Source organism: Zootoca vivipara, chromosome 6 (genome assembly GCF_963506605.1).
Source record: "Zootoca vivipara chromosome 6, rZooViv1.1, whole genome shotgun sequence".
Taxonomy (NCBI): domain Eukaryota; kingdom Metazoa; phylum Chordata; class Lepidosauria; order Squamata; family Lacertidae; genus Zootoca; species Zootoca vivipara.
Window position 1 is genome coordinate 93,679,736 of NC_083281.1, and position 23,111 is coordinate 93,702,846.

Below are 23,111 nucleotides of genomic sequence, written 5' to 3' on the forward strand. Positions count from 1 at the left end.
CTCTTCCTCCTCCCTCCCCCTCCGGGATCAGCTCCTGAACACCTGCACCTGAACACCTGCACGCTAAGCCAAGGGGGGGAGGAACAGCACCAGGTGGGCGTTTTTTGCCTGTTCTCGCGACCCGTAGCTCAGAAGCCGCACCGCGATGGCTTTCGGGAAACACAGTCCGCTCCGTCATTCAATTCTATTCGGCGACCGTTCTGTAGTGGCGAAGAATGGACTACAGGTACTACGACTCCCAGAAGGCAATGTGAGAGCCGGCTCCAACCCCTTTCCTTTCTCTCCCCGCCCGCTCCGAGTCCTCCCCATTGGCCGGCTCCTCCGACTCTGTATCTGGGCGAGGCCCGGGTACCGACGGACCAATGGGAGGTGAGAGTCGGGCGTTGGGGGCGTGGCGTGGCGGTGGGACGTTGGGAGTGGCAGCTGGCAGTTGTTTCATGATATCGGATGTGGCCGTGGGGCCGGAAGGACCCAGAGCTTGTGATCCTGCAAAACAGACCCAGAGCCTATTCGTCCCTCCTTCCTAGCGTCCTTAATGCTTGGCACCAGAATTACCGGTAGGCATCCCACTGGCAACAGGAAAGACTGAGGGTCCCTGCCACCAAATAGTCATACTTCTGTATCGACCTAGAAATGGAGGCTCAGACCTCCAGGCTCCCAGAGGCAAAGTTAGTAGGTTCTGGGAGACCTCGTGTTGCAGTTCTACAAAAGAAGGCCACCCTGCACTAGTTAGCTCGGTTGGTTAAAGCGTGGTGCTGATAATGCCAAGGTTGCAGGTTAGATCTTCTTAACGGCCTCTGCATTTTGCTGCATTTCAGGGGGCTGGACTAGAGGACCCTTAGGATTCCTTCTGTTTCTGCAGTTCTATGATTCTAACATCTTCAAGGTTCTAGGGGGGCACACATCCTGCATCTCCACCTTAAAAGAGCTAATGAGCAGCTTGCGATAACTCCATCTGACCATGTTGCCTTTCTTATTTTTATTCATCATCTCCAGTTCCTTGTGGTGTTTTACCAGGATCGGCGTCCAGCAGGCTTTCTTCTGCGTAGCTCTGCTCTCTAGCCTTCTCACCATCTCCCGGAAGCAGCAGTACTGTGCAGTGAAATTGTGTGTGTCTGCAGGAACAGCTTGGTAATTAATCACAGAGACAGCATCTCTAATATAGCAGTGTTTATTTACAGCCATACATCAACCCAGAGACTCAGACGGCATGTCTGTTCTCCGCTCTGGACAAAACAAAGTAATTCAGCGTTCACAAACAAAATAAATCCCGGATGTTAACCGACCACCCCCAGCTACTGTTGTTGTAGAAGATGGTTGGCCCAGGGGTGAAAAAGTCTTCACGGACCCACCTCACCATGTTCCCTTTCTTATTTTTCTTTTTAATCTCCAGTTCCTTACCTAAGCAGGGTCAGGTTTGGGGATATGGATGCCAAAGAACACCACATTAGTGCTCCCTGCTCAAAACCTCCAGTTTGCCCACTGGGACCACTTTTGAAATGTTGAGGAAGATGGTGGGCCCAGGGGTGAAGAAATCTTCACGGACCCACCTCACCATGTTCCCTTTCTTATTTTTCTTTTTAATCTCCAGTTCCTTACCTAAGCAGGGTCAGGTTTGGGGATATGGATGCCAAAGAACACCACATTAGTACTCCCTCCTCAAAACCTCCAGTTTGCCCACCGGGACCAACAATTTTTTTCTCAATTTCAGCTCAAACATTATAATTCAGAACTGGAAAAGATTCAGAAGAGGACAACCCAAAGGACTGGGGTGCTTGTGGAGCTCTATGGTTGCAGCATTTGGGGGGCAAGGAAGAGGAGACCCAATGTATGGCATGGAGAATGTGGAGAGAGAAAGCTTTGTCTCTTGCCCTCATAACATGAGAACAACTGGACCTCCAATGAAACTGAAGTTTCAAGATGGTCCTCCTTCTTGCAGTGCACAGCTAAACTTTGGAGCTCCCTCCCACAGGAGACAGTGATGGCCACAGACCAAGATGGCTTTCAAAGAGGATTAGGCAAATTCATGGCAGAGAAGGCTACCCATGGCTATTGGCCAGGATGGCTATGCTTTGTCTCCATGGTCAGAGGTAGCAAACCATAGGAGAAAAAAAAGCTCCCTTTGGGAACAGGATTCTGGACTGGGGTGGGCGACTGGTCTGATCCAGAAGGCTATTCGGATGTTCTTAAGCAGTGAACATCCCTCCCCTCAGACTGCTCTCTCGTCTCTGGCCAACGGGGTGTTTGCTTTCTGCCAGTGCTGGCACGAATTCTGGCCCTTCTGAACTCCCTGATCAACCCCAGCAGCAGCCAGCATGGGCAACACTCAGGGATGATGGGAGTTGGAGCAGCCTCTGTTGGGCTACAGATCTCCCACTCTGCGGCTTGCAAGAAACACACCCTTTCCCCGCACCCCCCTCACCCATTTTGGCAATCAAGATGTAAAGGAGGTGGTATAAGGCCTCCACTGACAACAGGCCAATCTCCTTCATGTTGTCAGGGAGTTGAAGGGACAACAGAGCCACCAACTGCCCAAGAAAGGGGAAATCCTGGGGGAGAGAGAGAGAGAGAGACATGCACAGTCAGCCCTCGTCCCACAGAGCCCAACAAGAGAAAAACATCTGGCATGCTTTCAGTCGGCAAAGGTGGCAGAGGGGTGCAGGGCAAGAGCCCCGTGCTTAGGTGGCCACCCAAGGCTTGCCCCAGTGAGTTCTGGCTGGAAAAACATCCCTGGGCCCCAGGGATTTTTTTCCAGCCAGAACTCACTGGAACTCAGTTCTGGCACCTCTCAGGTGGGCGCTATTGCCATTATAAGAGAATGAGGGATCGCTGAGAACATCTGAGAACAGGGCTTTTCCTGTGGGATAGGTGCTGTTTAGTACCAATCATTATTGCATTCACTTATGAATCACTTCCCTCGAGGCATGCAACCTATGCAAGTTTTAATTTTTTTATTTATTTTATTGCATTTACCTCTCAGCTTTTTCTCCAGGGAGCTCAAGGTGGTCCTCCTCCTCCTCATTTAATCCCCACAACAATCCTGAGAGGTAGGTTAGGCCAAGAGGCAGTCACAGGCCCACAAGGTCACACTCAATGAGAGTCATTACTGAGCGGGAAGATTTGAACCCGGGTCTATCCCAGGTCTCAAACCAACACTCAGGTTAAGAACTTAATACATTCTAGAGGTTCTTAACCTGAAACTGTTCTTAACCTGAGGTACCACTTTGACTAATGGGGCCTCCTGCTGCCGCCAAGGTACCACTGTACTACACCACAGTGTCTTACACAGCATCCATAAGACATTATGTCAGTATGAATGCTAGCCTGTATCCCACCCTGTAACCTAGCTCCATTGAATCTAGACTTACCCTTTCTGGAGAAAATCTGACAAGTTAAAAACAAGTTTAAACAAGTTAAAAACGAAAAGCCTATTGTAAACCACCCTGTGATCCTCAGATAAGAGCAGTAGAGAAATTTAATACATTATAAAATAAATTAAACTGAAATTGCAGCATTAATCCTGGGTCACTCACATTAAAATCCAGATGTTCTGAGATGTATTTCATAAGACAGCTGGTGCACCTCACAGCTCTTTCCCTCTCAAAGATTTTTGTGCTGTCTATCCAGGCATTTGTGTGCTGTGGGAGAGGAAACACCATCATCACATGGAAGGACAACCATATCCGGGTTTGCAAATTCACAAAGCTTCGGTTACTGCCTGGATCAATCATGCCGGGACCATAGAGGGGACATTTAACTTCAAATTGCGAAAAGGGGTCTCTTTTGAAAAAGAGAATGTTTGATGCAATTTGTTCTATTATTATTATTATTATTATTATTATTATTATTATTATTATTATTATATACCTCCTTTGACAAGGACTGGAGGCAGCTTACAAACAAAATAAGAACAACTAAACACATAGAAAAAAGAAGCCATTAAAAAAAAATTTAAACATTGGTAGAATTAGATATTAATTGGCTCTTTGGCGAAAACGAAAAGCCTATTGTAAACCACCCTGTGATCCTCTGATGAAGAGCAGTAGAGAAATTTAATACATTATAAAATAAATTAACTGAAATTGCAGCATTAATCCTGGGTCACTCACATCAAAATCCAGATGTTGTGAGGCGAATTTCATTAGGCAGCTGGTGCACCTCACAGCTCTTTCCCTCTCATATATTTTTGGGCAGTCAATCCAGGCATTTGTGTGCTGTGGGAGAGGAAACACCACCATCACATGGAAGGACAACTATATCCGGGTTTGCAGATTCACAAAGCTTCCATTACTGCCTGGATCAATCATGCCGGGGGGGATATTTAACTTCAAATTGCAAAAAGGGGTTGTTTTGAAAAAGAGAATGTTTGCTGCTATTTGTTCTATAATTATTATTACTATATACCTCCTTTGACAAGGACTGGAGGCAGCTTACAAACAAAGTAAGAACAACTAAAGATATAGAAAAAAGAAGCCATTTTTAAAATAAAAAAGCATTAGTAGAATTAGGTATTAATTTGCTCTTGGGTTGTTTTTGTTTTATTATGCATTTTGTGTTCTGATTTTGTATTTTTATGTTGTGAACTGCCCTGTCATATGCCATTTTTGTGTTTTTATGATAAATGCAATAATACAACCTACACCTCACCCCAGCCATAGCAATGGAATGCAGGGAGCAGGCGGGTCCTGAGGCACCCTGGACCTAAGATGGGCAGGGCTTTGGGGGAAAAAAATTTTTTTGACTTACTATGAGGCAGGTACTCAGCTCCACTTTATAGGGGAAGGTGACATCTTCCCCCTGAAGCGCTTTGCTTATTAGAATCAGACTTCATCAGAGGGTGATATTTCCCCCCTTTGTTCGCAGAAGCCCCTTGGTTGTGAGAATTGCTGCCTTCACAAGGCTCTTTTTCACAGCCTCGTCCTAAAAGGAGAAGGGATTTTATAAAATTGAGGCACCCAAACACAGAGCAGAGAGGCAGGTAATTTCACCCTCATGAATAATGGCTTTTCCATGGTCAACATTTGTTGTTTGGAATCCATTATTATTGGAAACTGGACTTGATTATCACTGGTTCCTCATTCATATAAAAGTGGGGGTTTGGGGGTGTGTGTTGTATGTTCACTAGGCATTTGGACACCTCTTTAGCTATTGTCAGCAATTTTTTCATGGTGGTTTCTGAGACGAAGGGGCAGGTTTTTTGTCTATGCATGGATGCATTTGAAATCAGGACTCATAAATACACTGATTTTAACCTCTGGTTTTTTAAAAAAAACTGCACTGTTTTTTCCAGTGTCTTAGAATTCTCAAGCGACGCTAGGTACTATGATAGTTTAACATACAGTGGCTCCTCAGTTTTTGAACAGCTTAGTTCATGAACAACTTGGAATTCAAACGCTGCAAACCCAGGTGTAGGTGTTCCAGTTTGTGAACTTTTTTCACAATCCGAACGGTTGCATTTTGAGTGTTACACTTCCTTTTTCTGTGCCACACTTCCATTTTGAGTGCCCCCACTCCTGCTTGCACAGAGTAGTAGCTGGATGGAGCTGCTCACCTGGTGAGGTGCAGACTCCGTCACACTTTATACCATTGAGGGGTGCGTGGCTGCATTCACCTCAATAGAGAAGTTGAAAGGAGTATCGGTGGCAGTTTAGGGGCTCTCAGATGCAGCTGCCCGGCTGCCTCCACCTTCGCCACCCCAGAAACTCTTCTGCTTGGCTACCTTCAGGTGGTGCAGGGGCTCTGATGCTGACATGGGGGCTCCTTTGAGGGGAGAATTTTAAAGTAGCCCCCAGCCATGAACCCCTCAATGGAAAGTGTGACAGAGCCTGCACCTCCCCAGCTGAGCAGCCCCTCCAGCTCCTACTTGCGTGCAGGAACAAGAATTTTCTCCTGACCAGCCAGAACATGGGAAGTCTTTTAAAATAATATAATTTGGAATGTATACTGATAATTGGCTTTATTATTTGTATTACGATGTCACAAGATTTGATATGTTATTAATTGGAGTGTTATTTTTTTTTAAAAGGATGATGCTATATAAAATGACAAATCTGGATACATGTTATCCCCAACTGACTCCAGCTTCAAGGCCTCAGGAGAACTGGTGCATGTTGAGCTTAAACTAGGAAAACGAGGAATGGTGCATAATTGACGTACCGGTAGGCAGTGGGCTTGGCTGAGGAGCAGGGAGCTAGAAAAGCATGTGCAAGGCTTATTAGCGCTGCTTCCGGATCCTAGACAGCCAACATACAGCTCACTTTGTTTAATCCTTCGATCGATTGCAGCAGCACATGTTCCAGCCTTTTACCATAGCTCAGAGGGCAGAAAGCAGAGACTATCTAAAGTGCACCTGCAGAGCCAGTACTAGGCAGCTGGAAAGGGGCAGCGCAAGTCACAGCCACACAAACAGCAGCAACGAGGCTTTGGCTGTTGCCCCAATTGGTGTTCAGGAGTGAACCAAAGACAGGTTTGGCTGAAGTGGGTGGCCATAGGAAACGCCCCTCCTGCCGTCTTGTAAGCTTACATACAGTGTTGTAACTAATGTCTCTATCCCTGACCTTCTTGCCAGCTAGGTCAGGAGGATACATAACAATTCACTCCTCCTCAGGAAGTTGGGTTGCAACAATGGCATTGGGATAATTAGTGAGCAAAAGGGCACCAGGAGCAGGTTTTGAAATCCTGAAACCTCTGCTTTAAGATTCTGGTGCCCGGTTCCTTCAACCAACTGGGAATCCTGAAGAACTGAAAATACAAACTAGACAGAGCAATGGTACTTCCAGGAAGAGTCAGGCAACCTCAGGTCAGATCACCTGCACACTCACAGATTCAGCAGCACTCCAGCAGGTGCCAAGAGAACTAACTCCCCCTGTTTACTTTGGACCCTTATTTAGAACGCTTATTTTAGAAAAAAATAATAATAAAATTCCTTCCAGCAGCACCTTAGAGACCAACCAAGTTTGTCATTGGTATGAGCTTTCATGTGCATGCACACTTCTTCAGATGCATGCACACAAAAGCTCATACCAATGACAAGCTTAGTTGGTCTCTAAGGTGCTGCTGGAAGGATTTTTTTTATCTTGTTTCGACTACGTCAGACCAACACGGCTACCTACCTGTTATTTTAGAAAGTTATAATAATGCGTTTATATGTGCCTAGAATTGTGAGTGTATGCTGCTGCACTTTGTTGTTAAAACTACCTTTATAATAAAGTCCTTATTTTTTATATTATTTCCATGTGGACCCACCTTTGTTGTTTGGGAGGGTTCAGATACTCACATTAAGGACAGCACTCCATGTGACTCCAGCTAAAGACCTTTGGGAGGGAGTGTGCTCTCAGGACCACATGTCTATCAGGCCCCATGTTAGCATGTCACAGTCCAAAGCAAGAACTTGTAGGTGCTTGGGGTGAAGCAGCAAAGTGAAATAGGGCACAATTTTCCAGGCCATCCATGACACAAGGGGGACAAATTTTGTAGCAAACTCTTTGAAGGCCTTCCTTCAAAAGCAGCAGTGTCTTGCAACAGAGAGGCAGACAACTGCTCCATGCCCTACTTGATCATACCTGTGCCAGCAAGGAGTGGTAATATGCTTTTAATAAACATGAATGCTTCAGTTTCATAACACTAATTGGAAAGAGAGTCTCATCCTAAAGCTGATGCATTATCAGACGGTATTGTCTTTTCTATTGATTTCCTTTTATATTCAGTGTCTGCAGAAATTACTCAAAGATTGCAACAATTCCAATTTGAGATAAACTCCTGTTTGGATTCTTTCTGATAAATAGTTTAGCATATTCAGTCAGTTTTGGTATCCAGTCTGATCTAGTGAGTATATATTCACTTTTCCAATGTGTAGCTATTATAACCCTCACAGCTGTGGTGGCATACAAAAAGATTTTCCTTGTTTTTTTAGGGATAGCCAGACTGGTAATGCCCAATAAGAATGATTCCGTTTCCCCCCCCCCCTAAATATTCACTTTCCAAAGAAAATTAAGTTCGTGATAGATGTCATTCCAAATTGGATTAATCCCTTTGCATGCCCACCACATATGTAATGTAGTCCCACCAGGTTCTCTGCATCTCCAACAGTTGTTAGAGAGGTTTTTGTACATCTTAGCAAATTTACAGGGTGTCAAGTGCCAGCAATAGAAAACTTTTTGGAGGTTTTCCCTTATAGTGTAACAGGATGTAAACTTCCAATTAACCCTCCAAAGGTTCTCTCACTGGGACATCTCAAGATCTTGACCCCATCTAATCATAGTCTACTTGACCTCCTCCTTGACTCCCCAGTCGAGGAGTCGGTATGTTTTCGAGAGGGCTTTGGTTTTGGTCTTAATTAAGTCTAGTTCCAGTCTTGAACTTTCCATAGCAAAGCCTTCCCTTTATCAACTTTAAATCTCTCAAATAGTTGATAATATTGGGCCATCATACCGTAGCAGCCCAAGATGCCACGGCCTCGCTTTACAAGGAGAGCCTATTAATTGCCTTCTTTCAGCCTAGCCATGATTACTGATTGCAGGGGCTGGACTATAGGACGCTTACGGGCCCTTCCAACCTTTATGATTCTACATGGGGGTCAACTTGTAGCCTGTTCCCAGAGAGGAGCTCCACCTCCCTTGCCTTCATTCCCCTCTAGATTTCAACCAGCAATCAACAACTCCTGAACTTGGTGCAGAGGTGGAAGAGTCAAGAAGGGGAGGGCAACTCTGTTGATCTGCAAGACTTGCCCTGGGAGGAGTGAGTCTTGGAGGTGAGCCGTTCACAGGTCACTAATATGAGGTCAGAAACCAGCCCTGGCAGGACCCGATTGGCAGGACAGGTCCACCAAGCCCATCCCCAGATTCAGTGCAATCCCTGACTCCCCTCCACACACTGCAGATCTCCAAATGGCTCTCTCCCCACCAAAAAGGATTGGTGCCAGGCCTGGCCCAGATCAGCCAGAAGCAGAGGTGACAATAACGCTCTGTGTTATCAGTTGGGCTGCAAAAACTTCAGTGTCTGTGTCTGACAATCGTTGCTTCCAAGTGCTATTTAATGTTGCCCTCTGTAAATAAAGCCCCCGTGTTTGGCCTTTGACTGATATTGTGAAGTCTGCCTTTGAGGTTCTGATGTAAATAATATTTATTTGGCAACTTAACACTCTTCTCTTTATGCGTTATGACACAAAAGCCTCTACTTTTCTTTCTTTTCTGTACTTGCCACTTGTAAGAGTGACTCCCTACAGGGAGCCAGCCCCCATCATCCTAACGTCCACCTTGCCAAGCACAGGGAGCAGCAGTGGGTCTGAAGCAGCCAGGGGGGAGGGGAAAGACTCGGAGGAAGAGAGAAACCAGCGTGCAGAAGATAGAAAAGCTCAGGGGAGGGGAGATGTAGGCAAGGGCTCAAGGATGCTGGAGAGCCCTTCCACCGCCTTGACAGGGAGGAGACTGAGAGGGCATCGCTCCTTCCGGTGCAAGAGTTAAGGAGAGCACCGTGACGCAGGTCAAGGGGGAGGCGTTTTGGGGTGCCCCGACTACTTTGCTGGCGTAGGAACAGACGTACGCCATTGCCGGATTCTGATTCGGAGTGAGAGGTCATGTTTTAAGCTGTTTCTGCACTGTAAATACTTTGCACAATAAAAGTCTTTAAAGACAAACTGGACTCAAGCGGAGTTACTCTAGAGTAGCCACGATGACCCTCTGACACCACTATTTCAACCATTGGGGCAGTTCAGACTGGCAATTTGGTTTGTTTTTCCTTTGCATTTTTACATCTTCCTTTTTGCATTGTACTTTTGTTTTTAAACCTTTGAATACTTGCTGTCTTCAAGAGAGTTTGACGAGTCAGCAGCTGACCCCTTCCCAACGGTGCCGCCTTCTGCTAACGCTGCATGTTCCTCTGTACAGACGATGGTAGATGCTCTTCTTCTTGATGGATAGTGTGGTATCAAAGTGACTGAGCTGAGCTAGGAGAGGGGCCTGGGCTGTCATTGGGTTGCCAAGCAAGATACGACTGCTAAATATCTGCATCTGAAACTCCTTAAACAGCTTTTGTCTCCTTTGATTGCTCTTAAAAAATACACAAAAAAGCAAAAAACAGCAAATGCAAATAAACTTTCACCTGAACACTGAAAGCATTTTTGGAAATCTGTTTTTACTACGGTATGAGCCAGCACACTTTATGCACATAGATCAGAGCCACAATGCCTTACAGTTTGGGGAGCATAACTAGAAGGTGAGCTCCAGACTTTGTTTTCAATTCTTCTTTAGTTGTTGCAGAATTTGAGAACTACAGAGAGGTCTCTTTAGGGCTGCCTGGAATGACAGTTGTTACCGACCCCCACAGACAAATCTGGCCTGGGACTGCATTAAGAGCCCCTAAGAACTTCCTGACAGTAAGAGCTGTTCGGCAGTGGAATTTGCTGCCAAGGAGTGTGGTGGAGTCTCCTTCTTTGGAGGTCTTTAAGCAGAGGCTTGACAGCCATCTGTCAGGAATGCTTTGATGGTGTTTCCTGCTTGGCAGGGGGTTGGACTGGATGGCCCTTGTGGTCTCTTCCAACTCTATGATTCTATGATTCTAAGTGCTGAAAATACCATAGTGTCCCCATATGTCATGCAAAATGGAAGCATGAAATTTTAAAACTACAAACCCCATAGATTTATTGCTACATGTGACAGGATTTTATTTTCTTGCTTTTTTTGAATCTACATTGCTAGGTCATCCCTGGGTTTAGGTGGGGATAAGTGCTATAAAGAGAAGAGAAAAATGAGCCAAGTGTGTGAAATATTAAGGAAGTCAAACAAAGCTCTGAGTTTCCCTGTAATAGACTGCTTCAGTGCTTGTTAAGAATTACGACATTTGATACTTAAAAAAGAAACAGAAGCTCATTTTGGGGCGACCCTGCTTTGTTGGTGCCCTAAGCACGACCTTCATCTGCCAGCTGGGAAATCCAGCACTGCTTACACCCAGTGAGCAAAGGAAGCTAAACCGGGTGGGAGACCACCAAGATCCTCACACCCAAGATATATGCAATACAGCTTGCAAACAAACGGATAGCTCAGTCCGTAGCATAAGCCTCCCAGGGCTGTTGGGCAAAAAGATTCTCGCATTGCAGGGGGCTGGACAAGGTGATCCTCGTGGCACCTTACAACTCTTCTATTCCTCTGAGAGCTCTACCAACTCATCAGCTTCCATCAGTCCCATGGACATGAGAAGGGAGCTCCACCAAATACAACTGGGCTTCCTTTTTGGTTGGACAGCAGCTGGCTGGTACAACAGCGGCCTGGAAGCCAGCCCGACTGAGAGCCATAGCGGTCAAGAGTGCTGGACTAGCAGCTGGGAGACAAGGTTTTGAATCCTCACTCGGCCATAAATAGGAATTTTTCTCCTGCTGAACAGCTTCTGTTTCATGGCACCACTTCCCAAATTAAAGACAGAACACCATTTAATCAGAGGAAATGGGTGTGTGGATGAAATTGTTGATGAGATAAGAATGTATTTATTTCGTGTGAGTTTCATAGCATTTATATACTGTTGTCAGAAAAAACCCCTCAGAGTGGTTATGTGTAAAATGAAGAGTTAAAAACATCTATTTAAAAACATTCAAAAGTTTTTTTTTATTTGTATACTCTCCATCACCTGAAGATCCCAGGGCGGTTCACAGCACAAAAACACAAGGGGCAAACACAAAATACTCAGTAGAAACAGGAACAAAAACAAAACAGTAACGTCCTCTCTATTAATTAAAACCAATGATAAGCTAACAACCAGACTCAAATACATGCCATACTTCTTTGCGACTGGATAGGTCGCTTTTACAATACTGTACAGTGAAGGCGTCTGCCTGTTGTCAATAAGCAGTGAGTTCCAAAGTGTGGGCGCTGCTGCACTAAAATATTGATTTATTACATATGCAGAGTGAGCATTATGGCAAGAATGTTATTAACCCAAAGACGGAAAGAAGCATTACCAACAAAGGAAGAATGGCAGGCAAAATTGATGGACTATGCAGAAATGGTGAAACTGACGGGGAAGATCAGAAACCAAGACGACTGACTTCCGGGTTGAACGCGAGCGCTGGCGGCAGGGGGAGATTTTCTCCCGATCCTTGAAGGGTCCTGGGGGGGGGGGTCTGCAGAGCGCGCAGCCCCCCAAAACTTCAGGTAGAGCGACCTGAAGCCTTGGCGACCTGGCAGCTGTCCTTTTTAGACCTCCTTTCCCCCCGAAGAGCCCTAATAAGGGCACGAGAGCGGGGAAGGTGGAAGGCACGGACACGGCAGGCACAGCACTTCCCTTCAATGGAGCAGCTCTGATTTCTGACGGTGGAACAGCGTTCAACTTTCTTCAAAAAAAACCATCTGAAAATCTGGATTTGGTCACAGTGAGTAAAGCCTGAAATTTGGAACAATTTCTAAGCAATTTGGCCATCGGGAGAACTTTTAAAACGGAGGTCGGGTTCTCCCCCCCCCCCCTGCGGCAGATCAGAAAGCAAAGACAAGCCTCCGCAGTGAACTGTTTAAAAAGAGACTTTGTATCCTTCATTTCTCAGACTTTTTGCTACAATATAAAAGAGAGCAGGGTCTCTAAAATAATCCTGCAGACTTAAGCTTTAAAAGTACAGAAAGATCGCTTCGGTAAGCCTGGGAGCGGAGCTCCATTCACCCCAGCCAGACACCCTTTGTGATGTCATAGAACAATCAGCTCTTGAACTTCTGTTCACCCTTTGACAGGCTTTGATCTGCCTGCAGCCTTCCTGTCAAAGAAATAAAGGACTTTTTAAGGGAAATCTGCAACTTTCTACCCTCAAAAAGTAAGGAAAATTAGGCTATATTATTTTCCTCGTAAAAACTATCTCAATTTTACTGTTCAGACTGGCTCATTGTGACTGTGTTACTAGCTGGCTCAGGCTGGGAAACTTTAGATAACGGTGACCTTGAAAGTCTGGCTCAACAATTGAAAGGCTGACTGTTTACAACTGTTCCTTTTGATAAAAGGACATCTGGACTATAGACTGAGAGACAGCCTTTTGATTTTTTACTGAGCTTTAAACATGTCAGGACCAGAGCCCTCTGGTGGAAAAACAAGGAAAAAAACTTCCTTTTCCTCCACGTTTGAGGAAGAAGTCTTAAAAGCATTAGCAACATTACCAGCACTGAGGGAAGGATTGGAACGCAACACCCAGGAACAGCAGTGCACCACACAAGAAGTGAGACAACTTAGGGAAGAATTAGGAGCTATCTCCAAAGATATTTCACAGGTTAAATTACAAGTGACTGGAGTTGAGCAAAGAGTGGTACAACTGGAAGAAGGAAGGGTCCCCGACTTGGAGAAGCAAGCCTATCAGACGCAGGTTGCGCTTGCCTTTTTACAGATGAAACATAGACAAATCTCAGGATCAGAGCATTTCCTCTTATAGAAAAGGACGATCTGAAAGCTACATTAATTGAAGAATTCGTAAAAGCTTGGAATCTCTCAAAGGAAGAACTGGAATCACAGATTATAAAAGCATTCAGGTTTGGTGCAAGATCAAAGAAAGACAAAAACTTTGTTAGTGATTGTATGATATCATTCCAAACCAAAGAACAAAGAGACAGAATTTTGAGTTTACATTACGAGAAAACTTTGAAAGTTCAAGAAACACAGATCATCCTTTTTAAAGATTTGCCCAAATTCTTTCTGGACCTGAGATCCCAATATTCTGATTTGGCAACCATCCTGAAAAGGAAAGGAATCAACTTCAAGTGGGAATTTCCGGAAGGCCTAAATTTCCAATTTCGACAGAAGAAATACAAAATCAAGTCAGTGGACCAGAAGAAAGAATTCCTCCAGAAACACGAGAGAGAGCTGTTACGACCAGGACTTCTAACCTCAACTCCAGGACAAATAGACGACCCAATTGAGTTAGACTCCGACTCTTACCTAGAAGGCGCAACTGCTGCAACCTAAGATGTCGCTGAGGGTTCTTTCTTGGAACTCGAATGGATTGAACTCAAAACAGAAAAGGAATCAGGTGCACCATGTTTTGGCAAAACAAAGATTGGATATAATATGCTTACAGGAGACACATGTCACAAGAGCTCATCGAAGAATTCTACAAAATAAAAAATTGGGAGAAGAATTTATCTCATCAGATGAAGTCAAGAAACGAGGAGTAGTGATCTATGAAAAAGAGAAGTTAAGCCCTAAATTAATATTTAAAGATGAAGAGAGAAGATATGTTGCAATTGAAATAACATCGCAAGGCGAAAAAAATTTAATTCTGGGAATTTATGCACCAAATGAAGGAAAATCGGATTTCTTTAAAAAAACTGCATGAGAAACTCTTGGACTACTTGGATTACAAACTATGTTTGTTGGGAGACTTGAATGGAGTGGTCTCAACACTAATGGACAGATCACAAAGACAAAAAGGCACCAAAGAAGGAAGGCTGCCAAAGTCTTTCTTCGAATTGACGGAGAACTTTGATCTGATTGACACTTGCGTTGGAAAAAGACCAAACTTTTTTCTCAAATGCTAAACAATTGTGGAGTCGCCTCGACTATATTTGGATTACAAGAGAGTTGGGGCCGAGGATAAACAATGCGAAAATTTGTCCAAGAATGTGCTCCGATCACAATGCAGTACTATTGGACTTTAAAATATCTCTACAGGGTACCTACAGATGGAGAATGAACGATGCTTTATTGAGAAATGAGAAAATTTTGGAGAAGACCCAAAAAACATTAAAAGACTATTTCGAGATCAATTTGAGAACAGCGGTCGGGACTTCCGGTAATGGTGCGCTAGCGAGCGGGTCGGAAGAGAGAGAGCTCTGAACACCGCGGAGCTTAAACTGCAGATAGCGGTGATTTAAAGGGGGGGAAAGCGCCTGAATCCCCCCCAAATTACAAGGTAAGGGCACGAAGGGGAAAAAAGCGGCGTTTTTACGGCAGAACTCAGCGGCGGCACCATCTGAGGTGGAGCTGCTGAGAGGAGCCTTCGCCACGGCGGCAGCTACAGTAACGGCTGCCAGCTACAAAGTATCTGCAGACGCGGCGCCCGAGAACCCGCCTAGCTAGCACCAAGACTCTTCAACTGAGAAAGAAAAAGATACACCGACCCGTGAGTTAATCAAGGAATGTTTGGAAGGGCTTAAACAAGATCACGGGCGGGTGGCAAAGTCGAAGGAACTCGCAACACACTGCTTTTAAACTTGCGAATGTTAGCCCCGCGATTTAAAAGAGAATACGAAGGGGGATGTTAAAACAGATCACGGACTAGAAAGGATTGGCCGCGGAGGGGGTTAAGACAGACGGGAAAGATTCACCTAAAACTTTATTGGATTAAAAACTTTGCCCCAAAATGGCGATTTGGACCGGTGCCAACGCACGCTGAAGCTTGCCCAAGCTGGGAGTCGGAAAGGAAGGGAGGGGAAGATCGGGGGAGTGTGGAGACGTGACGACATGCAGGGCTGAGAGATTAAGAGTCTGTTTCAGCGGCCAGTTGACAGCGCCGAACTAACTAGCAGGAGAGACTTCAAAGCAACCTGTTGCTAGGCAACGAGTTTGCAAGTTACAGTAGAGGCGGATTGAAGATAAGCCAAGGCAGACTCTAAAGGCGCACCCCCCCCAAGCTCTTCTAGTGCACTTCTGGCCCCTTTTACAACCTTTTGTGGCTGATAAACTAGCAAGGATGACCTGCTAAAGGTGGGGAAAGGGACTCCCATAAGAAAGAAGCAGGTCACGTCATGGCACAGAGAGACTAATTACATATAGAGCATGCCTTTAAAGAAATATAAAGACGAACAAGGGAATTCAACAATGGTGGGGAATCAACAGAGAAGACAGTCAATGTCAACACCCAGTGACAATGATGCCCTAGCCGACATAAAGGAATTAATAACAGAGATGAATAAATCCCTAAATGAAAAACTGGACTCTGTAGAATCTAATTTAGAATCTAAAATAGAAGGGAACTCTAAAATGATTGTAGAGCTAGCGGGCCAAGTTAAAGAGCTGGCTGGTAAGAACAAGGAGCTGGACAAAGCAGTCAAAGACCTAGGAGCCAAGATGACAAAACAGGACGACGCAATAAAGAAAATCATTTTAGAAAATAAGGAGATGAAAGCAGCAAAAGAGAAAGAGGATGTAGAGAAACGAAAAATGGAAAAAATGCAAGAGGACTTAGCGGACCAGATAGCTCTTCTTGAAATGAAGCAGAGGGAGCTGGTTCTACGGATGCGCGGCGTCCCGGAGACGACAAACGAACAGATAGACGAGAAGATAATCAAAGGCTTGGCGGCTTGGCTGCAGGTCAAAGAAGAAGACTTAGCATTGGACGTGGACAAAATTTATAGAGTTCGCTTGGACAGAGCTAAAAACATTAAAGGTCCTGGAGACTGTATGTTGTTTTTGAACTCTTTGTTTCTGAAGGACAGGATTCTACAAAAGAAAAAGCAGGAGAATTTAATAATCGAAGGGAAATCAATAGCAATTTTTAAGGAAATCCCGAGAAGGTTTAGACTCAGAAGGCAGGCCTATAAGAATGTGACGGAGGCCTTGACAAAACATGGGATTAGATTTATTTGGGAGTTCCCTGAGGGGCTCACCTTTGAATTTAAAGGTAGAAAGAAGACTTTTAGAACGGTAGAGGAGGCAGAAAATTTTTGTACCAGAAACAAGAAAGAATTGTTTAGAGAAAGGGAGGAAAAGAAGGACGAATTAGAATAATTATTTAGAGTATACATCAAAACCGATTAGTATCTGAGATTTGGGGATTCTCCTCTCTCTTAAATGTAAGGAAGTAGCCTAAAAGTTGATAGATTAGCTGTGCTTCATTCTCTGAAATTGTTATAGATAAGAGCGAGCTTGGTGCCACTTAAACCTCTACCAATCTCCTATTTGAAGGCCATTCTCTCTTCTTTTTTTCTTTCTCTTTTTTGATGTGGATATAAGAAATTAATTTTGGGAAATATTAAATAAAGTTATGGATTTTAATATTATTTCATGGAATATTAATGGTTTGAATGATAAATGTAAACGCAATAAGATAGAACGTATATTGAAAAAGAATTCGTGGAATTCGTGGAATTCGTGGAATTGGACTACAAGAAACGCATATCTCTCAAAAACATGGGAAAATATTAGTTAAGATTGGGGACTGAGTTTATCTCATCAAACAAGAAAAAAAAGGAGGGGTGGTTATTTATGTGAAACCGAGCATCAAAGCCGAAAAGCTGTTTCAGGACGATGAGGGTAGGATGGTAGGGGTGCGCCTATATTTGCCAGAGGGGAATGTAGTTGTGATTAATATCTATGCCCCCAATGGGTGCAAAAGAGAATTTTTCAAAAAATTGGGAGGTAAATTGGGGGAACATATAATTGATGAGGAAATAATTTTATTTGGAGACTTTAATGGGGTAATACAGCCGGAAAATGGAAAGAAAGGAAGAGGGAGGTTACCGGAGGTTTTTTTAAATTTAATACAAAATTATGAGTTAGTTGATATTTGGATAAGAGATAATTTAAGAGAGAAAAAATTTACATATTACTCCGAGGCAAAAAAGGCGGCTTCAAGAATCGATATGATTTGGCTAATACCCGGCTTATTACAGAGAGCAGATAAAAGTGAAATTATGACAAAATCTATTACTGACCACAACCCGATAATGACCAAAATTAGGGGAACAAAGAGGAGATTTAATAGATGGAGAATGGATGAGAGAATTCTAAATGATGAAGTATTCGTAAAAAAAGTGAAGGAGTTATTAAAGGAATTTTACAGAAATAATATTTCAGACGGTGTAGAGCTTGCGACGACATGGGAGGCGGGTAAGGCCTTTGTCCGGGGTCTATATATCCAACAAAAGAGCAGAGTTAAAAGAGAAAGAGAAAAAAATCTGGAAGAAATTAAAAAGGAGATTACGGAGAAAGAAAAGGAATTAGTTAAAAATCCTAAGGATGAGAAAGTGGGAATGAGAATTAAAGTTTTACAAAAGGAATTATCAGTATTAGTAGGCCAGGAGATAGAAAATAAAATTAGATGGGCTAGACAAAGAACATTTGAATGGGGAGGGAAAGCAGGGAAACTTCTAGCATGGAAATTAAGGAAAGTACAGAAGGAAAGGCTGATTACAGGGATAATGGATAAAGGTAAAAAATTAACAAAAAGAGAGGATATCCAGAAATGCCTTACCCAATTTTATCAAAGATTATATGAAAAAAAGGGAATAAATGAAGAGGAATTAGAAAAATTCTTTGCTAAAAGGAAAAAATGGAAGATGAGAGAAGAAGAAAGTGAGATGTTAAATAAACCAGTAGCAATGCAGGAGATTTATGATTCAATCAGAAAGTTAAAAATAGGCAAATCACCAGGGACGGACGGCCTGTCTAGTGTACATTATAAAGTATTTAAAGATGAATTGGGAGGTACATTTCAGAAATTAGTAAATGGTATTTTGGAGGGAGGGGTTGTCCCAAGATCCTGGCAGGAAGCCTATATTACATTAATACCGAAGGATGAGGAAGAAATTAAACAACCAGGGAACTTTAGACCAATCTCACTTCTCAATGTTGATTATAAATTATTCGCAGATATTTTGGCGAATAGGTTAAAAAAGGTATTAAATAGAATCATAGGACAGAATCAACAGGGGTTTCTTCCAGGTAGGAAAATGGCGAGGAATATAAGGATCCTTCTAGATTTAATAGAATATTTGGATTGGTCTCCAGGAAAAAAGGCGGCCTTTGTCTTCCTAGATATGGAGAAAGCTTTTGATTCGCTTGCATGGGAATTTATGAAAAAATCTTTGGCAGAATTTGGAATTAAAGGGAAGTTCATGGAGAGGATCAAGTCAATTTATAACAGACAATTTGCAAAATTAATCTTAAATGGGGAGGTGATGGAGGAATTTGAGATAAATAAAGGGACGAGACAGGGCTGTCCCCTCTCCCCACTACTATTCATATTGTCCTTAGAATCACTACTAATCGAAATTAAGGAAGATGAAGAAATTAAAGGAATTAAAATAAGAGATAAAATTTATAAAATTAATGCCTTTGCGGACGATATGTTAGTTTTCTTAGAAGATCCGGAGGAATCCATTAAAAATTTGAGGAGAACGTTGGGAGCATTTGAGGCAATTTCTGGACTCAAAATTAATGAGAAGAAAACCAAGGTGATAGTCAAAAATATAAGGAGGGAAGATAGTATAAAATTGGGAAGCTGTATAAAGTGGGAAGTAGTTAAAAAAACTAAATATTTAGGTATTGAAATTAGTGGCCAAAATATAGATCTTTTTGAAAATAATTACGGGAGAGTCTGGAAAGAATTAAAAAAAGAAATGGAAAGATGGAATGATTTAAATTTGACTCTTTCAGGTAGAATGGCCGCAATTAAGATGGTAGTTCTACCTAAGATACTATTTTTGTTTCAAATGCTTCCAATTGTGGGGAAAAAAGAAATATTTGATAGGTGGAGAAAGGATTTGTCCAAATTTATTTGGGGAGGTAAGAGAGCAAGGATCCAGTATAAATTACTTACTGATAATAAAGAAAGGGGTGGTTGGGGGGTCCCGGACCTTAGAATTTACCATGCCTCCGCATGTTTATGTTGGCTCAAGGAATGGCTATTATTGGAAGATGAAGAGATTCTAGTGGTAGAGGGTTTTAGAAATATAACTGGATGGCATACTTATTTGTTACAGGAAGAGGGGGGTAGGTTCAATCAATTCTCAGATCACATAATCAAAAAAACGATTCTAAAAACTTGGCTGGAATTTAAAGATCTAATCGAACCAAAAACACCTTGGTGGGCCTCCCCTCTAGAAATGACGGCGATGGGGGGGAGATGCAGGAAGGGAACTTGGTTAACATACCGAGATGTGATAGTCAAAGAGAATGAGGAGCTAAGGTTGAAAACATATGATCAGATTAAAACCAGCTGTACTAGCTGGTTACAGTATTTGCAATTACAAAGCTTGTTCAAAAAACACAAGGAGACAGGGTTTCTGGAAGGGAAATCGAAGGTGCAAGAATTAATAATTGAAAATGATTCTAAATTATTATCAAAAATTTATAGATATCTCCTAGAATGGGAATTAAAAGATGAGGAAATAAAGAGTACGATGACTAAGTGGGCCCAAGACTTGGGGAGGCCAATTTATAAAGTCCAATGGGACAGACTGTGTAAAAGAACATTAAAGTTTACGGCCTGTACCGGGATAAAGGAGAATATGATGAAGATGTTATATAGGTGGCACCTGACTCCGGACAAGTTAAGTAAAATATATAAGAATGATGATAAAAACTGTTGGAAGTGTAAAAATAAGGTGGGTGACTATTTACATTGTTGGTGGGGATGTGAAAAGATATTTAAATTCTGGGGGGAAGTGTATGAGGAACTGAAAAAGATGTTAAAATTCACGTTTAAGAAAAATCCAGAATATTTTTTATTAAGTTTGATTCCTGAAAACTTTCCAGAAGACAGGGAAAGTATTTTTCTTTATGCGTGTGCAGCGGCAAGACTGCTAATAGGACAAAAGTGGAAAAAAGTAGAGGCTCCAGCGATACAAGAATGGCAGGTAAAATTAATAGACTTTATGAGCTTGGATAGAATGACGGCAGCAATTAGGAATAAGCCAAAACAATTAATTAGCAGGAAATGGGAATATGTAGAGGATTATTTTAAGAAAAAGGATATTAGAACGGAGCTAAAGATCTGTTTACTTTAAAGCAGCGCGGGGAACAATAGAGAAATGTAATTGGATGGGGAAGAATCGTATGTTAGGGTTGATCTGTATGGGATTAACAACGCAAGTAGTGGGAGTAAGTTACAGCTAAGTGGTGTGGGCAAGTTTGGAAGTTAATTTTTATGTAATAATAGAGTGGTAAGATTGTAAATGTTAATTTGTTTCGTGTGTGCGTGTGTGTGAAATGTAAATAATTTTGAAATGTGACTTTATGGCAATAGAGGAATGGTTGTTTGTCTTCTGCTGTAATGTTTCTTTTAAATGTTTCAATAAAGTCTTTTTTAACAATAAAAAATAAAATAATAAATAATAAAAAAAGAGAACAGCGGTCGGTAAAAAAGTAGTATGGGATGCCAGTAAAGCTGTAATGAGAGGATTTTTGATTCAACAAAATACAATCGGAAAAAAGAATATAACGCAAGGAAAGAAAATATTTTGAACCAAATGAAAGAAAAGGAAAAGAAATTAAGATCCAGTCCCAAGAATTTACAGGTACAGAAAGAGATCAAGGCATTGCAAGTACAATTTTCACAGTTAATGAATCAAGAAATTGAATCTAAAATTAAATGGATGAAACAAAAATCGTTTGAATCAGCAAATAAATGTGGAAAATTACTGGCATGGCAATTGAAAAAAAGGCAGAAGTTAAACACCATGACAAACCTTGTGCAAGAAGGAAAACATCTGGAGCACCCGACAGAGATCCGAAAATGTTTTCAAAAATATTTCAAACAATTGTACAAACAAGAAAAGCAAGACAAGGATGAGGTGGAGCAATTCTTGGACAAACATGGACTGCATAAAATCCCGGAAGACAAGAAACCCCTACTTTCGCAACAGATATCAACACAAGAGGTGGAACAAGCTATACAACAAATGCAACTGGGCAAGACCCCAGGACCGGATGGACTTACTGCTACATATTATAAAACAATGAAGGACTGGTTAGTACAACCATTGAAAGAACTGTGTAATGAAATTTTGAATGGAGGAGAGGCCCCCGAGTCTTGGAAAGAGGTCTATATCACACTGATACCTAAACCGGATACGGATAGAACGCAAGTTAAGAATTATCGCCCAATCTCCTTATTGAATGTGGATTACAAAATATTTGCTAGTATTTTAGCTTCCAGATTGAAAAAGGCCTTAAGAGATTTTATACACCACGACCAAGCTGGTTTTCTTCCAGGAAGACATATGAAGGATAATATCAGGAATGTGGTGGATATTCTGGAGATGTTGGAACAGAAAATAAACAAAAAAGCTGTGTTAATGTTTATTGATGCAGAGAAGGCTTTTGACAACATTTCTTGGCTATTTTTAAAAAGGAATTTAGAAAAAATGGTGGGCCAAAAAAATTTGAATGGAGTAAATGCGATCTATTCAGAGCAAAAAGCAAAGATAATTGTTAATAATATGGTTTCAGAAGATATTAGAATTGAAAAAGGTACAAGACAAGGGTGTCCCCTCTCCCCCTTGCTTTTTATATCGGTTCTGGAAGTTTTACTCGATAGGATTAGAAAGGATGAGGAAATAAAAGGTGTGACTGTAGGGAAGAAACAATATAAACTTAAAGCCTTTGCAGATGACCTTGTTTTGACATAACAAGACCCAGAGTCCAGTGTTCAAAGGGCCCTGGAAGTAATTCAAGAATTTGGAAAGGTAGCAGGCTTTAAATTGAATAAATCAAAAACCAAAGTATTAGATAAAAATTTGGATAGTAAGGAAAGAGAAAAATTACAAGAAGCAACTGGTCTATCTTTTGTTAAGAAAGTAAAGTACCTTGGTGTTAACATGACGTCAAAAAATCCGAATTTATTTAAGGACAATTATGTTAAAATGTGGAATGAAGTTAAGAATGATTTAGAAACCTGGACTAATTTGAAACAGTTAAAATCATTGGTAGCATTGTAATGACATTTGTAATGTAAAATTATGATAAATCAGGAATACATAATAGTTGGAAAATTTATAAGATGCAAAAAAATAATGTTTAAAATTTAAGAACCCATGGGAGGAATTCGGAAGGTTCAGAGAACCTTGTTATTGGATACCGTGTTTCCCCCTTTTTAAGACACCGTCTTATAACTTTTTCCCCTCAAAAAACCACATGGTGTCTTATTTTCAGGGGATGTCTTAGTTTTATTATGTTTTTATGGTACCTATGGTTCCGGGCAGTGGGGCGGCAGGCCTCCTCGGCATGGCCAGGAAGAGGCCAGGCCGCTGGCTCGGCGCTCCGCCCGGTGATGCCTTTGTCGTGGTTTTTTTAATCCCACCCCACCCCCTGCCAACCGCTCCGAGGTTCCTGCTGCTTTATTTTGGGGGGGGGGGTGTGTTTCGCGAAATAAACGCATGAGGATGAGGAGGGCTGAGGGATCCCGCCCGGCCTTAGGCAGGCCACCCGCG

General features: G+C 42.4%; 1 protein-coding gene across 2 annotated transcripts in view; it reads right to left on the reverse strand.

Moving 5' to 3' along the window:
• Positions 1-2,294: 2,294 nt before the first annotated feature.
• The window catches only part of C6H2orf68 (chromosome 6 C2orf68 homolog), a 35,045-nt gene continuing 14,228 nt past the window's right edge, over positions 2,295-23,111 (reverse strand). Inside the window, exons 5-7 of one of the 2 annotated variants that reach the window (XM_060276401.1) lie at positions 4,110-4,214; positions 3,534-3,638; positions 2,295-2,549 (exon numbers count right to left, since the gene is read on the reverse strand). In XM_060276401.1, coding sequence (XP_060132384.1) covers positions 2,295-2,549; positions 3,534-3,638; positions 4,110-4,214 — 465 coding nt within the window. Of the gene's footprint in view, positions 2,550-3,533; positions 3,639-4,109; positions 4,215-11,565; positions 14,137-23,111 lie in introns of those variants that run through there. The other variant, XM_060276402.1, reaches the window with a different exon arrangement.